This window comes from Balaenoptera physalus (genome assembly GCF_965194825.1).
Source record: "Balaenoptera physalus genome assembly, chromosome: 2".
Classification (NCBI taxonomy): domain Eukaryota; kingdom Metazoa; phylum Chordata; class Mammalia; order Artiodactyla; family Balaenopteridae; genus Balaenoptera; species Balaenoptera physalus.
The window spans coordinates 128,256,092-128,274,034 of record NC_138883.1 but is presented as its reverse complement, the minus strand read 5'-3'; the positions used below and the strand labels follow the sequence as shown (position 1 = coordinate 128,274,034).

General features: G+C 36.6%; 1 protein-coding gene across 1 annotated transcript in view; it reads right to left on the bottom strand.

Moving 5' to 3' along the window:
* Positions 1–1,711: 1,711 nt before the first annotated feature.
* GABRG3 (gamma-aminobutyric acid type A receptor subunit gamma3) overlaps positions 1,712–17,943 on the bottom strand; it is a 575,951-nt gene continuing 559,719 nt past the window's right edge. The window contains exons 6-9 of the mRNA XM_082450223.1: positions 13,258–13,410; positions 9,787–9,983; positions 9,441–9,500; positions 1,712–4,757 (exon numbers count right to left, since the gene is read on the bottom strand). Coding sequence (XP_082306349.1) covers positions 4,476–4,757; positions 9,441–9,500; positions 9,787–9,983; positions 13,258–13,410 — 692 coding nt within the window. The 3' untranslated portion in view covers positions 1,712–4,475. The remainder of the gene's footprint in view (positions 4,758–9,440; positions 9,501–9,786; positions 9,984–13,257; positions 13,411–17,943) is intronic.

The window sequence follows — 17,943 nt, the reverse complement described above, 5'->3', positions numbered from 1 at the left end:
GATTCCATCCAGGCAGAGACGTGCATCTTCTCTTCCTTTCTGCCCGAGGCATCTCCTAGGGCCCCTGACCATTTTCCATTAAACACAAGATTCAAAATAGAAGACTATACACTATGGCTTTTACACGTGGCACAGTTCACCCTACCTGGTGCTTTTTCACATTATACGTGAAAGCTGTGTCCTAAACAAGCGCTACAGTGGCTATATGCAACCTACATCTCGAAGAACTACTTTTGGCTAATCAGTTAAAGTAGACCACAATGCACAAATGACCAAAGAATCTCTCAGGTGCACCCTAGTGAAAAAGTGATGATCTGATGCTCTCAGTAGGAGGCAGGTTTGTTTGGACTCCAAAACAATTTCTGATCAGGCATTAAACTTGATTTTCTGTTTAAAGAAAAATGTGGTCCCACTCTTCCAAAAACGTCTATTGTCAGTTCCTCTGTCTCTCTTTTTTCCTTAAAATGGTTAAGAAGCTAATATGCTATTATTAGGAAACTGTGCTCCTCTTTGTTTCAACTATGTTTGGGGTCATACAATTAGAGTAATACACATGCTAATAAGTTGTTCCAGTTTTACCACTGTAACGGGGACACAAATACACACATCACTGCATTTAAACACAAGGTGGCCTCTTACTCTTCACAAAACAACCCAGGCCCAATCCCTTAAATTGTTGCTCTCTTAGAATCTTCCAGAGAGAATGCATTTGTGAAGAATGAATATTTCATTTAATCCAGGAGTTGCTTGTAAAGAAAACCATATCATGTAGTTGCACATACATATATGTGTAAACATTGTTCACTAGTACAAAATTAGTCATTTTGAAGATCAAGAATGAAAGTACCCTTTTAAATGTTTTAAGAGTTATTCTAAACAGCCAAAGTATGATAAACACTGAAAATTTCATCAATATATTTTAAGTGTGTCTATTTCTATCCAAAAGTAAAAATCCCGACATATATCAGAAAGGTTAGACCTAAACTGTGTAATAAGAAGCATATTGATATTACTCATGGGCTAACAAAATCTGAGGTGTACACAGAGCATTTTTTCTAGGGAAAAGAGCACTCAGGCAATTTAAATTTAACTTCATGAGAAGAATTAAAAAGGCAAATGCAGTAAAAGCAGCAACAAAAAACAAAACAAAAAAGCCCAAAAGCAACCAAAAAACAATTAAGTGGAATATATTCCTGAGGAAAAATTTTAAATTCTGATTGAGGCAGTGTAGACAGATAGTGCTTCTAGGACAAAGAGACTCTCAGGAAATGTTATAGGCGAGCAAAAATTTGAACTATGATCTGCATATTTTATATTTAGGGTGAAATCACACTTTTCCACTTTTAAGTTATAATTTGGTTATTGTTTGGAAAAGACAGTAAATCTTTCTGTTGAATGAATAGTTAGGACTAGCATGGAACATGAAAAAGGACATAGATGATGATGTTGATGGTGTTGGTTGTGGTGGTGGTTATGATTATGATGATAATGCGGATGTAGCTTATATTTCTTCTAAAATCCTATCATATTCTGCTGTCAACTTTAAAATCTAGTCAGCAAAATTATATATTTTCTTTCAATATTTATCTTTTAATTACATTGGCAGTGGCTTCAAACTGAAGCTTTTTCTCTTTTCTTTTTTTTAAAGTCTCTGTAAGCTTCGCGGGCCATCCTGCTCTACCCAGGGCACGGACTCAATGAATGGGGCAAGTTAGCTGATTGGTGGACGGGTTGACTGTTACTGTTAGGTGATAGGGTGGTCTGATCCCATCGAAGTGACTGAAGTGCAGTTCTGTGTATTGAGGGTTTTTCCTGTCCCATTACCTGAATGGTACATTCATATAGTGTGGCTTTATTTCTGTGAGTGTGTATGCTTCTGCCTTTTGTCTTCCTAATTATTGTCTAGTTCATGTTCCTGTATAATACAATTTTAAAAACCAACTTGGTTAACTCAAAGCATTGAAGATTTAGTGGGTGTTCAGCTACTTTTTTTAGCACTGATATAAAAAATTTTGTGTTTATGTGAGCAGAGTAATAAGATGTTTTATTGACATTAAAAACCAAAGCATCATTTAACTAGAGGACATTTTGAAAAAAAGTAGGAAACATTCTCCGTTTTGACCCGAATAGAACTACGCCAGGTATATATCCTGGAATTGCTAACTTGCAATTACAAGAAATTGTAAAAGGAGTGGAAATGCCCTAATGTCTATTCTTCAAAGATTATCAGACATTTTATTAAAACCCATAGTTTTATATTTCCAGAGCTATGACTGGCTGAGGTGTTTCCTTATTTTCTCAACATATACATGTTTTCTCTCCTTAATAATAGAAAACTTTTTTTAGTAAAACGTAAATCACCAAGGAATATAAGAAGGGGCCTGTCATTTAGCCTGAACTGTTATTTTTTTGGCTCTTTGGATGTTATTATTCAATGCAGTGGTATTGCTAAACTGTGTGACCCTGAAGGTCTCCTACAGGCAAATTTGAGAAAAACATGTACAGATTACACACTTCCTCAGTTTTGGGCAATGAGAAGTGGGCTTCAATAGAAAATTGTGAATTTTACATTTACAGTGTGTTCAAAATCTGGTACTTTCCCTCTTATTTACATACACTTTCCTGAATATTTTTAAAGTAATCAGGTTCTCCAGTCTAATAGTAAACATTTCAATGTACATTTACATCCAATTATGCTTATCCTAAGTCATTCACTTTTTTCTTTTTACAGAAAGAAATTGAAGATGAAATGTCATACGTATCTATGTATATAAACACTAGATGGAAAGTCTTCATAATTGTTAGAAGTTATAAAGTTGGGAACTGTGCTTGAAGAACAGCCTTGGGCTGTCTTCCTTGATTGGAACACCTCCAGAGACCCTCCCTGTGGGTGAGTATGAGGTTGAAGTATTAGGGACGGAGTGAGACTGCTAGCAGGTGAAATTCTCCAATTGAGGAGAAATTTCATTTAGACCAATAGGTTCAAAGTGTTTCTCTACAAATACTCATTGTTAATGTTTTAAATTGGATTCTCTAAATAAAAGCCAATTGGTTAGTGGCCTATGTAGCAACTAAAAACTCAAATGACAGGAAGGAAGTTGACGGGAAGAAAGTATCTCACATTATATATATATCCTTGAAAACTGCGTGATAAAGATCAGTATATCTGCATTCACTTGATACTAAGAGTAAAAATCCAAATACATAAAATAAAATGTGATTTCCAATAAAACAAATACAATTTTCAGGTGAGAAAGGTGAAAAACACAATTAGTGCGAAAATTTTAATAATGCTAACAGATGTTTATCTGTTAACTTACCGGTAGGACTTTTCAACGGTGGAAAGCTTCTGAAGAGTAATGTGAAGTACATAATAGCATCCAGTTATAACAAAAAACTAACGTCAAGAAGCAAGTTGGTTTTGTGTTATAAAAATATCAAAAGAGTAATAATTTCAAGGTTTTTTTTTTTCTTTGGAATCTTGCTACATATCCATATTTCAAAGTATAAAATATTCTTCAAAATATACCATTGATGATAACCATTACCCATGTTTTTTGCATCTAAAGTTGATTTGACTTGAAAGTTAATATTCACTAAGAAAGTTTTGTAAAAATTCTATCTATATTTCTTTCACACTCTAGAAAACAATTTCAAAACAACGGCTTGTGAATGCTGTATACCCATCTTTGCAAGATAATGATTGAACCCGTAATAGCATATACTCTGGGGTTCACCTTGGTCTAGTAAAACAGAACTCAAGGTAAAATGTTGAACTACTGGTGTTAAAAGATAATAAACATCTTGGACTTTAACCACATGAGAATTTTGAAAATTAGAATTTTTTCTCTACTGAAAACTTAGGATGATGCATATACACCATTCCCAAGCCTAGGGTGAAGTTTTTAGATAAAAGAATGCAAACCAGTGAAGGTGGCGCCAGAGCAAAGAGGCCACAGAGAGAGGAAACTGGGTGGTAACTCACTGCAGTTCACACTTGAACTCAGACTGCCTGGGCGCTGAGATCAGTAGAGTGTATCTTGGCCAGCAGTGACTTCGCATAGATGGACACTGGTGCTGCCAAGCGTTGCAAATAAAAGATACAGAAAGGGTCGGGGCCTAATAGAGCTTCTCAGATATTTACTTGTAGGTTTCACAGATTTCTTCACAAGGAAATTGGCATCTGCTTCCAATATCCAAAAAATATATCACCACGTTACAGATTCAGTAAAGATTAGCAAGAATATCACTTTAAAACTGAATTAACCTGTTTGTGTGCTCTCATGTGTGTGTGAGTCTGAAATACATAATAGAAATATTTGCCATATACTCCTACGCTGCTCAAAGGTATTACATAATTTCAGAGAAACTGAGTAGTATCTTTCCTTGCTACTCCAACTGACAACTATTGGTCTGGGTAGGGCCAAAGTTTAGAAGGAAATCTAACACTCTTCACTTATCACCAGGAGGAATACTTAGAGATACAGGTATCCCACCCAATAGACCAAGTTGAAGAGCAGGAACGATGTAGGGAAAAAGACCCGAGAATATGAGTCCAGTTCCAAGATGTCTATGTGAATACGCCCTTTTCTCCAAGATCCTGATTTGCATTCTTCATAGCAGCAGAAGAAGCTCTGACAGTCTTTGCCATCCAGACACTCATAGACACAGGTATCCTCAAATTCCTGCCAGTACATGGAATTGTTTAGGGTAACCATTGCCGGTGGTGGTGGACTCATATCAAGGAGAGAATAGTTCTGCTGGCAACAAGAATAAACCAAAAATCATCATGAGATGAATCAAGAACAGCCCGAGGTGAATCAAGCAATAAGTACAGTTTATGTCTGTTCACTAAATAAAGAGGACAGTGCCCTGCCCTATGCCCACCCCCATTCCTGCTCTGAAGAGTTCAAATCTTTGCCAATCTAATGAGAGAAAAAGTACAGTGCAATTTGCAATTCTTGTATTTTTTGAGTTAATGATAAGGGAGAATAAGCGTATTTTCAAATGTGTATTTGCCATTTCAAGTCACTGTTCTGCCTACTACTCTTCTGATTTGGGTATATACACACACATATATATATAATTCCTCAAATGTTAAAAAATACATATAATAAAGTGTGGAGTGGTATAAAGTTCTTTCTTTTTCTATTTATTAAACAGTTTTTTTTTAAAAAGTGTATAGGGATGATGAGAGTATATCCCTGTTCCATGCAATTCAGGTGAAAAATGAGTTTTCAATGTGTGGATACCAGACATTGCTTGTCCTCTCTAGATAGCCAAAATTTGTATACATTTGGAATGTTTTGTTTTCTACTTCACAAGGTCTTCGCCTGATGTGGACGTCAGTATGGCGGAGATAAGGAGACAGGACAGTTTACAACCACACATACAAGAGAATAGTTTGATTAAATATATTTGTAGCTGTGTGGAGTCAAACCACAGAGAAGCAGGTAGAGATGTAGAGTATTCGGTAATACTATTGGTAGCCTTTGGGGACATCCTTTTAATTGGGAAGTGATTGTGTGTGTGGACCGACCTGAATCAAGATGTCTTCGTTCTACTGTGCACAAGCCAATAGCCAGTCAGGAGCATCATGGTGCAGCTGTCTACTTTCATCTACAATTCTAGGCAATGGCCAGAAATTAAAACTTTCATCTACCTTAGGTTTCAATGTGGATATATATCCTCTTTCTCCCTAGAGGGTGTAAATATCACCTGAGGGTTTGCTGAAAAAAACCAGATTCCTGACTCTACCAAGGTAATTTATATTATTGGTATCTTTCCAACAAGCTCAAGTTGGAAAATATCTGCCTCTATTAAAAATGGCACATGAGTTCTGACAACGTTCAGCCAGATTTTCATCATTTTATTTCTTCAATCCTTTGTATCTGTGTAGGGTCACACAGAGAAGCGCAGCCATTACAGGCAGGCAGGCCCAGCAGAAGGAGCTGACTCAAAATGGACATCAGAAACCTCTGCAGGGAAAGAGACAGCTCACTAGAGAGTCAGAGGGTGCTCAAGGATGTTCCAGGCTAAAAACAATAAGATATCTGGGACAAAAGAAAACTACACTTTTAAAAATGGATTCCACAAATTTGTCAAGAAATTTCAAACTGTGCCCTAAATAGAGATTGTTTTGGAGGAGGATTAGTTACTTTTTTACATCACTATATTTTACTTTATATTTGGCAATTGTCTAAATGTTCTTTAGAGCAAAAAGAGGAAAAGATTATGGTCTATCGTCCAATCCAAAATTACGTCTTCTGCTTAGTTTTTATGTCCATTTACTCTTTTTTAAAAGCCTCTTTATTGTAGTATAATTGTTTTATAATGTGTTTTGTTCCGCTGTATAAGAAAGTGAATCTGCAGTAGGCATACAGATATCCCTATATACCCTCCCTCTTGCGTGTACCTATCACCCTCCCTATCCCACCCCTCTAGATAGTCACACAGCACAGAGCTGATCTCCCTGTGCTATGTGGCTGCTTCCCACTAGCTATCTATTTTACAATTGGTAGTGTATATATGTCACTGTTACTCTCTCATTTCGTCCCAGATTACCCTTGTTCCTCCGGGTACTCAAGTCCATTCTCTAGGTCTGCATCTTTATTCCTGTCCTGTCAGATTTTGACATAATTCAACACCCATTTATGAAAAAACTCTCAGGAAAGTAGATGTAGAAGGAACCTCAACATAATAAAGTCCATATATGACAAACCCACAGCCAACATCATCCTCATTGGTGAAAAGTGAAAGCATTTCCTCTAAGATCCGGAACAAGAGAAATTTGCCTATTCACACTGCTCTTATTCAACGGCGTTTTGGAAGTTTTAGCCACGACAATTGGAGAATAAGAAATAAAAGGATTCGAAATCGAAAAGAAGCGGTAAAACTGTCACTGTTTGCAGAAGACATGATAAAACACCTAGAGTACCCTAAAAATGTTACCAGAAAACTGCTAGAGCTAAACATTGAGTATGGTAAAGTAGAAGGTTACAAAATTAATGCACAGAAATTGCTTGCATTCCTATACACTAAAGACGAAATTCTGAAAGAGAAATTGAGGAAATATTCCCTTTTACTACTGCAACAAAAAGAATAAAATTTCTGGGAATAAACTTCCCTAAGGAAACAAAAAAATCTGTATGCAGAATCTATGACACTGATAAAGAAATTAAAGACGATACAAACAGATGGAGAGATATATCATGTTATTGTATAGGAAGAATGAACATTGTGAAAATATACTACCCAAAGCAATCTACAGGTTCAATGCAATCCTATCAAACTACCATGGCATTTTTCACAGAACTAGTATTTTAAAATTCACAATTTGTATGGCAACACAAAAGACTACGAATAGCCAAAGCAATCTTGAGAAAGAAAAACGGAGCTGGGGGAATCAGCGTCCCTGACTTCTGACCTACTACAAAGCTACAGTAATCAAGACAATATGGTACTGGCACAAAAACAAAACCAGATCAATGCAACAGTATAGAAATCTCAAAGATGAACTCATGCCCACGTGTTCACCTTATCTTTGCTAAAGGAGGCAAGAATATACAATGGAGAAAAGACAGCCTCTTAAATAAGTGGTGCTGAGAAAACTAGACAGCTACAAGTAAAAGAATGAAATTAGAGCACTTCTTAACACCATAGACAACAATAAAATCAAAATCGATTATAGACATAAATATAAGGCTTGACAGTATAAAATTCTTAGAGGAAAATAAAATAGATATTTTAATTAACGAGTCTCCAAAGTCATCTTCAGCCCAGCCTGGTTCTTTCCCAACTCACTCCTGTTTCACCTCTTTGTATATTGCATCACTGTGACTTCCTCAGATCCGCTGTGCTTCCTGGCCGCATGTACTACTGCACTCTCAAAGTGGACTAGCCTTGCAGACTATGGGTTGGGAAACCGAGGCACAGAGTTGTTTGGACAACTTGCCCCAAAGCAAAGTATGGTCATCGGTAGAGCCAGCTGCTGACCTTCAAAACCGAGAGGCTGCTTATCTCTGCTTTTCCTTTTTGGAGACAGTGGCCCCTGAACTATAACATGTGGATCTTTCAGAATAGAGTTGAAGACATTATCATCCAACTCCCCCTTCCTCTTTCCTCTGAACTTCTGTTGAAGTTCTCTCTGTGTCTTTGCACATGGCCTGGAGCTCTTTATCTACGTGAATTGTTTTCCTATGTACTTCAGAGTCATTTCACTTTCCGCTTAAGAAAAATAAATTCTTCTAGCTTCGTAGCTATTCCTTCTTTCTTCAGTATCATTTCTACACCAATGATGTCCATATTTCTTTCTCCACTCCCAGCACTATGTGAAGGCTGAGAGTGGTGGAAGATATAATGTGCTCTCCAGCCTCAGGCTATTCGTTCTGATTTGTGTCTTTTATTCAGCATCACCCACTCCGACCCGTTCTCATTACCTTTCAGTGCGTTGTTATTTGGCAGCATTTGCTGGCCGAAACTATATGTTCACTGTGTAAAAATTGCCTCATCTTCTGTCAGAACTACAATGATACACACTTGAAGAGGATGGATAACTACACAGTCTCCTGATGAAAATTGGTTGAAATGCACTGAACATAAGGTGCTGATCAGCAGTTAGAAAACAACCTGTGGTGTATGGGTGGGCATAAATTATTCATTCAATTTGTGAGTACACATGTGTAAAAGAATACAGTTATATGTAAAAATTGTTATATGATAAAAGCGATAGCTCACATCAATAATTTAAAGACATATTGTTCAATTTTTCAATAAATTCTTACATTTCATACACTCAAAATTCAAGCACATTAATAATTAAATATAACAATTTTTTTTTAAAAATCGTGAAGGCTTAATCAATATTTAACAGGCCTTGGGTTTTCAACGTCTCGGCGTCCTTTCAGTAGAATGGGGGTTGTGAGGATAAATGAGTTGAAATATGACCTGATGGAATGCATTTTGGCAAAACCTGTGCAACATTTGGTCTAGCCCTTCTGTTTCTAGGAATTTATACTAAGTAAATAATTACAAGTATGTACAGGACTCTGATGATAAAAATATGTTTGAAAGTGAAAAGGTGTGGATTAGCCCCGTGTTCTGCCAAGATTGTGCATCAATCATGAACATATGATGCAATTAATAAAATGATCCTATAAATTAATATTTTGACCCGAAAATATATTCATAATTAATTTTCTGTTGAAGAAATATATACGCTATACATTTTTACCCAGGGGTGGGAAGAAGGAGTGATTCTTTTCCTTTTATTTTCCAAATGTTCTGAATTGGACATATTTTAAAGAATTAAATAACTTTTGGAAGGGAGTACATGCATTATTCATTGGCCTCCAATAGGTGCATATGTAAACAATAGTATTTTTCAATTGTAGTTTATTCAGAGTTCTCAGAAATATTTGCACTTGCAATACTATACGTACGGAGGGGGCTTGTAGGTTTATGCGTTCTTGAATCCATCTTGAGGAATCTGGATATAGTAACTACAAGAAAATCAGAAAAAGAATTTAGAAAACTACTATGGAAATCTGCATCAGAAATCACTGGTAAAGAGTAATCTTTAAGGTATGATTACATCAATCCATGCCACTGGTAGGTGAAGCTGAAGAGTGCTTGAATGTCACATTCATATCTTCGGAATACCTGTGTTGTTTTTTAAAAAGACTTCTTAAACTATATCATGTTGTATAAGATCTTATGAATAAGAATCATTTACCTCAAACTATCCTCCCACTACCCTCCCCAAAAATCGTTGCTACTGGATCTCACCGATGTCTTTTTCTTAGTGGTAGCTGGTTTTCTACAACTTGAATAGTAGTTGAGGGTAGCATACTCCATCAAAGCAGCAAAGACAAATAAGAAGCAAACGGTCACGAAGAGGTCCATGGCTGTCACATAGGAAACACGAGGCAAGGACTTCCTGGCTATGGTGCTGAGTGTGGTCATGGTCAGCACTGTGGTTATGCCTGCACAGGAGACACATACCAAGTTGTGAAAGGGACCACACAGAATCCTTCCATTCCAACACAGTGTTTTATTTTTATGTGACTACTTCTTGACATTGCGTAGAGAATATATTTAAATGCAATTGTTTAATTTTCTAAGCAATATTTCCATAAAATTATTACAGTCTTCACAGTAACATAAAAATATCTGAATTAAGTTGCTATCTTTCAGTTTATTCATTTATTCTCCTACTGTTCGACATTTTGCCTCTTAAATATATTTTTAATGAAAATACAGTTTGCAGTCCCCTATACTTTCCATCAAGTCCCCATCTCACACTTTTTTTCTGCCCAGGTAATCCGTTTTCTCTCTTACTTCTCCTTCTCTATGCAATTTGTAAACTCTTTTTCTTGAAGATTCAGCTGTATACCTCTTTTTCTGAGGCAAACGGCTTTGTAGTACCCCAGGCAGATCTGATAAGATGTACAGCTTCATTATTTCCGTACCTTCTACGTACCTCACTTTTTTGCTTTTCAGAGAATTGCATATGTCTTTGCAGTCTGTCTCCCTGAACAGACTGTGTGATCTTTAAGAGAAAGACGGTATCTTGCTCATCTTGCTTGCCTATTACCTAACATTGTGCCTAGTATTCTAGGCATTTCAATAAGTGCTTTGCGTAAGTTTATTGATTCGTTGATTAGTTAACTAATCACACTCGATTCAATCTAATTCATATATGTCGGCCAACACTGAAAATTTAATCAAAGACTGTGGGGAAAAAATTAGGAAAGAGTAATACATGTGACGGATAGTTTAGAAAGAAATACAAGAAAAGGGAATGGAGTCTACTAAAATAAAGAGTGACATGACTGGATGATTATCAGGTGTAAAATTTAAGGCTATCTCTCCCCTAGATGAGCCCGCAGGAAATTAGAACATGCGACATTACAGCTGTCACACTGGCAGGAAGTACTATAAAATGCCTGCCCAGCAATACTAATCAGGGATCAGGTATACGTGACAGATGCACATATATTAGGTACCACCTTTGCAGTTTGCATCCCAGCTCCAGTTTAGTGCCTCCCTGGCTTGGCAATCAGCAAGGGCCAGTTGTAGAATGAGTCAAACAGCACAGCATAAACAGCTTGACCAGGTGTACAGGATAATGAACTAGAAGTCAACGCCTTCAGCCTTGCTCCGTGCCTTCTCAACATTTGGTCATATGAAGTTACCTTGTTTGTATCAGTTTCTTTAATCAGTTCAGTGAAAATAGAATGCCAGGCTCTCCTTTTTGTAGGTGAGCAATTTGTGATACTTTTTGTAAAAATGCATTGTAAATTTGAAAAGTCTACACTATTGACAAGTTTTTTATGAAAGAAGATTTTGTAATAAATCTATGTCCAATTTAACTTTTTAAAAAAAGTGATGACCATGTCATGTCTACAGAATCTGTAGGTAGTTATTTTTCACTAAATTTGGGTATTTTTCCCTAATTTCTTCAAAACTTCTTAAATCTCACTTTTTCATTTTGGAACACCAGTTGCATTTGTGTTATACATCTTCATATTGTCCCAAAGATCACCGAGGCTCTTTAATTCTTTTGAATCTTTTTAATCCTTCTCTTCTTCTGATTAGATAAATTTTATATGATGGTCTTCAGTTATCCATGACCATTTTTACCCTGCCATTTTCAATCTGCTCTTAAGCTCATCTAGCGATTTTTTTCCAATTCAACTGTTATACATTTTATTCTAGAATTTCTTTTTTAATATATTACATCGGCTCTTATCAATCTGGTCATCTGGTAATTCATTATTTTATTTTAGATCCTTGAACATTGTAATCATAGCGACATTAAAGCCCATGTCTGCTGATTCAACATCAGAGTTGCATTTTGATGTTGACTTTTTTCTTCGATCGAGTCAATTTACCTAATTCTTAGAAAGTCTAGTAATTTTTTACTGTATACACAATATTGTAAATGATACATTATACAGAGCATTGACAGTTATCTTTTTAAAAAGAACGTTGAATGCCTTTTATAATTGATTTACTGGTGGTTCTCTTTGATCTTGTCATAGGATGATTTAAGCTTTATCTAAAGTAGGCACAGCCATTGTGCTGTCTTAACTAAATATCCTGGTGTTAATGACATTTCCCTATTTTTCTGGTCTGTAACTCTATTAAGTGCAAACACTGTATCTAGTACCTTTGTCCTCTTAATGCCACAATGGCGACACTTTGAAAGGACATTCATAGTCTCAAGTTGTGAGCTAATCATTAAAGTCATTCTCAGTATGACACCCGAATTTGTAATTGTAAGGTCATAACCTCAAGAATAGTTACTAAATTTGTGCTATGCTTTTGCCAGCTGATTTACCAATTCTATCATGTATTTTCTGATCAGCATGCAAAACTAATATTGGCAGAGGATACGAAAGGCTAATTTTTTTTAAAAAGTACTTTGTTGTTAAACAAAGATTTTTTAAAAAACCAACAGAAAATGTTCAATGTAATATAGGAGACTTGTAAAGATTATTAAATTTAAGCAGCTCCCTCTTTACTGAAAGAAATTTGGGGAGAGCCTCTACATTTTATATTGCCTGTATTAATAAATCAAAATATAAAAAGTTAGGCAAAATTCCTATCATAAAAAAACATATAAAACATGTTGCACAATCCTAAAACCACTGAAATTTAATGTTTTATTAAGAGGACTTTGGATGCCAGAGAAAAATTCATGAAAGAATTTTTAGATTATAGATAAGAAATATAGATAGAAAGATTATATAATCTTTTGATAATCTACAAAGTTTATATCAAAAAAGAATGATCATGTTCTTGTTTGCTGGTAAAGTTGTTCTAGACAAGCAGAACTTCTGTTCAAAGACTTAGCTTTACTCATTTGTGTCATCAGTCCTCAAAGGTGGGTGGTAATTTTTTTTGTGTGTGTGTGTGGTAATTTCTTTTTCCATACACTGACATAAGGAAACTTTTGCGTGTGGTAGTTCCAGAAAATGCCTACATTTTTATGATGACATCATCTTTAGAGCACAGTGTCAGATGCTGCAGTTGATTTACTCTGAATCCCTAACCTCAACTTCTAAGATACACACATGGAATTCTACTGTCAGGAAGAACAGTCTAACTTGTCTACCTAAAAGCAAGGATGAATCAAGAAGCCTTCAAAGTAGATCAGTTACATTTGAGCTAGGCGTTTTATTGAATGTGTTTTTATGAATACTTCTAAGTTAAAATTAAATAAAATGGTAGCGAAGGTGTTTTGGAACTCACCTAATGCTGTTCTTGCTGGTGTAGCATCTTTTTTGATCCAAAATGATACCCAGGATAAAACCACAGTCAGTATACAAGGAATGTATGTTTGAATAGTGAAGTATCCCATTCTTCTACTCAATTCAAAATATATAGTCATGACAACATAATCACCTGTAATAAGTATTGTCAAAATTAACACAACTATTGTGTGTTAAAATAAATCAAAGAAATAATTTATTATAGCTTATTTTGTTAAATGAATAACGGATAAATTTATTCAACTACAACATTCGTCAAACGGGAGTCAAAATTCTAGTGTTCTTAAACTTAATTTTTATCATATCCATGGTCGTGTGAGGCGTTTTACTGTAAAAGGCGCAAAAGATACATATTAATTAGAGGTGATAGATATGCACACTTATTCCACAACAGATCATTATCCAATGTTCAGCTGTATGTTGCATGCTTAAAATCAAGGGGAAGAAAAATCTCAACCCTCAAGTAAATCCATTGTCATTTTGCTTTTTCAATAGTAACAGAGTTATACATAAACTTTCAAATCTAAACTCCTGTAACAAATTTATAATTTTATTTTTGCAGTATGAATTGAAGCTTATGGATCTTTATGTTTAATATTTTTATATTTATCTTATGCTTTCATGACTAGGTACTTGGGCTGTGCCAACCCAGAAATACAGAAGAAATCCTTTTATGACATTCCTCTCTATTCTTACTGAAGCAAAGCCACAACATGGAAGAGTTGGGATCAATAGAGATCTTATTAGAAATTTCATAAGATTCCATGAGGGATTGAGAAAGGGTGCATATTTAATACATCATACATTTTATTCCAAAATCGTCTATATTCATGTCTTTTCTAAGTAACCTGCTGAAATTGTGTCTTCCCCCCTCCTCCAACTTGACTTCCATCCTTCAGCCCGCTGGATTCAACCTTCCGGCAACTGAAATTCATGATGATCATAGTGAACTATCATCATTTCTGTCACACTGATACCTTCTTTTAATTTAGGTCCTCCTTTCACGTATTCAAGTTGAGAACCCAGAAACCATCTCTGACTCTTTTTCTCTTCTTCTTCCTGCATCAAGTGCTCTTCTACTTAGCCCAGGTACTATCATAACCCCCAGCTTCTCTTCTAACAACCTTCTCCACTCCAGACCATTATATGTCCTGCCTCCAAAAGGATATTTCTAGAACACAGCATCTTGCTACCCCTGTAAATTTTCAAAACTTCCTAATCACAAAGAAGCCTGTATAAACAAACCTTGTCATGTGTCAATTTTGCTGTTAGTCCAGCCACAAGAACTCAAGAGATGTAGAGGGGGGAATTTCTCCTTCCCCAACAGTCTACACCATTCTGCATGAAATGCCGCTTGCGCCCATTTTCTTTGCACTCCTGGACTCCCCAGGTCTTCAGATTTGCCAAGATCCTTCCCCAATTGTTGCTGCATCCCTTCCTTACTGCCTAGGATGCTTCTCTTTTCCTATCACGTGCATCCACATAGTTCTAAGTCAACTTTGAAACACAGCTTAGAAATCATTTAGTCCACCAGGAGGCACTCCCTACCTGCTCCTAACAACTGCAATAAAGTTATTTCTATAATTACTGATAAAAACAATCTTGCCTTAAAAACAGTAAATTAGTTGGGTTATAGAATATATGTCTTGTTTATCAATGTTACTTGGTAAGCAATCAACTGGTATTTGTTTAATGAAGAGATCATACTGAAAGTCCCATTTTTACTTAAAAATATTGACAGGGGGGCTTCCCTGGTGGCGCAGTGGTTGAGAATCTGCCTGCCAATGCAGGGGACGCGGGTTCGAGCCCTGGTCTGGGAAGATTCCACATGCCGCGGAGCACCTGGGCCCGTGAGCCGCAATTACTGAGCCTGCGCATCTGGAGCCTGTGCTCCGCAACAAGAGAAACCGCGATAATGAGAGGCCCGCGCACCGCGATGAAGAGTGGCCCACACTTGCCACAACTAGAGAAAGCCCTCGCACAGAAACTAGGACCCAACACAGCCATAAATAAATAAATAAATAAATAAATAATTAAAAAAAAAATATTGACAGGGAGACCATATTAAGCCCGTATAAATTTATACCTCTCAATAAATTAGAATATTTATTGAGGGATGTGGTGTTCTGTTATAGCAACATTCAAGATGGCTGATAGAACACCAATTTTGAGATCATTTCCCAAGAAACATTTAAATTTTTTAGCAAATTAGCATTCCATTATAAAGGAATCAGAATGCTTAACCTGAAGTGATTTTAAAAAAAACCCACGAAAATATTTTTCTAAGTAATATGAAAGTCAAGTTACATTACTTCCTTGGGAAATATTATTGAATTATATATGATATATAAATGCTTATTAATTTACAGAAAACAAACATTAGACAAAAAGCAACACCTAATAAATCAATCTAACAGTTATGAACACAACCCAAGTGGAATATACAAAGAGTTGAATCATTTCTTCAACCACCTCAGTAAGATAAACAAGGACAACTCCCTTGTAAGCACATAATTCATTTTAGCAAACACATTCACTTTGCTCCAACCTGAATTGACAGGGACCCCAAATCTTGGGTTTGGAATACCCCTTTGTCTAACTCAGAGGTCTGCCTGAAAGTCCCACTGTCAGGTGTGAAACTGAGAAGGGACTGTCAGGGCCAAATTTTGGAACCAGATTCTTTTTTTAAAAAATAACTTCTTTCTTCTTTCTCTTTCTTCCTTTCTCTTCTTTCTCTTTCTTCCTTTCTCTTCTTTCTCTTTCTTTCTTTCTCTTTCTTCCTTTCTTTCTCTTCTTTCTCGTTCTTTTTTTCTTTCTTTTTCTTTCTTCTTTCATTTTTGGCTGTGTTGGGTCTTCATTGCTGCACGTATGCTTTCTCTAGTTGCAGCGAGCGGTTGCTACTTTTCATTGCAGTGCACGGACTTCTCATTGTGGTGTCTTCTCTTGTTGTGGAGCACTGCATCTAGGTGTGCGGGTTTCAGTAGTTGTGGCATGCAGGCTCAGTAATTGTGGATCATGCTCTAGAACACAGGCTCAGTAGTTGTCGACCACAGGCTTGGTTGCTCCACAGCATGTGGAATCTTCCTTGACCATGGCTCAAACCCGTGTCTCCTGCATTTTCAGGAGGATTCTTAACTATTACACCGCCAGGGAAGTCTTGGCTCTTGGTGAGGTTCTGGGACACACCACAGAGAGTCGTTCCAGAGAACCCAGATTTCCTATTTTCCAGCTTCAACTTGGAGAAGCGTGGGGAGGAGGAATTGTGATTTCCAACTTCACTGTCCCCTACAAGAAGACCAACGCAAAGCCAACGTGCCACTCATCCCAAATTGGAAGGAAGAGGCCACGGATTTTCATTCATATCATCATATTTTTCTATACATATTTAACATGGTTATGTAAGCCTGAGGTAAATCATGTCTTCATAGGAGGCAAAACCTCTTCCTTTGCTTCTGAAAACATGTGCATGGAAAGTTTCTCAGGCCAGATACATTCGTAGCTACATTTGCTATTAGTTCTAGGACTCGATGAAAAACAGATGTTCCTTCTATGTGCGTCCCCTTCTGCAAATGTACACATACCTGCACAACCTCCATATATAAGCAAGCTCATGGCTCAGCCCTGGGATTTGTCTTCTATTTTATTTTCCAGAGGGTGTCTTCTAATTTCGGAGGTTTAAATATTATCAATGTTTCACACAGTCTTTGCCATTTTCTGGAAGCACTGATATCTTATCCTAATATCAACTCAATATGATCACACAAATGTCTAAATGGCATTTCAAACCATGACTCCTTCTTCCCTTGTGTCCTACTGTGGAACAAGAGGGTCTGTCCACAGTAGATCCAGATCAGCAACTGTCAACGCTCAGACTTAAAATTGAGTCACCCTTGATCCTTCTCTTCACATCACACTATATATTCAATCCACTAAAAAAATCATTAATATATATTCAGTTTCCAACCACACCTTACCAACAAATGCATATGACTATCCCACCTGATTATTATAATAGCTGCGCAATTTGCCACTCTGCAGACTCCTTCCAGCAGCCAACCAATTCTTTTAAAATAGGGAGCATACTGAACTTTGGCCAAGTTCCAACGAGTAACTTCCCATCTCATTCAGATTTAGACTAAAATCTTGGATTAGATAACAAAGTCCTCCATTGTTGGAGCTCCGTCTCTATTACTGACCCCCCCAACTCCTGCCACACTGACCCTCATGCTATTTTTAAACACTCCAATTTTGTCCCTCTAGTCTTGCCTTTCCAGTTCCCAGATCATTCTTCTCACAGATCTCTCTATTGCTACCTTCAGATATTGCCCAAATAATATCATATTAGATCCCTATTAGCCTGTATAAAATAAGAACGGTGTGCCACAAACTATAGAAATCCTTTTTCTTCTTGTTTTATTTCTTTCTCTAGCTTTTATCACTATCAAGTGTATGAGATATGTTATTTGTTTACCATCTATTTGCCTTGCCACCTAGAGTGCAAGTTCCATGAGAACAAACACTGCCCCTTTTCTTTGCTTTCTGAGACTGTGTAGGCTCTCAATGAATTCTTATTGAATGAGCAATCAATCTTTTCACCATTGTGCATTGCCTGATTTTTCACTGAGCAGGATATGAGTGGGGACTTTAAAAAGATCTTTGTAAGACA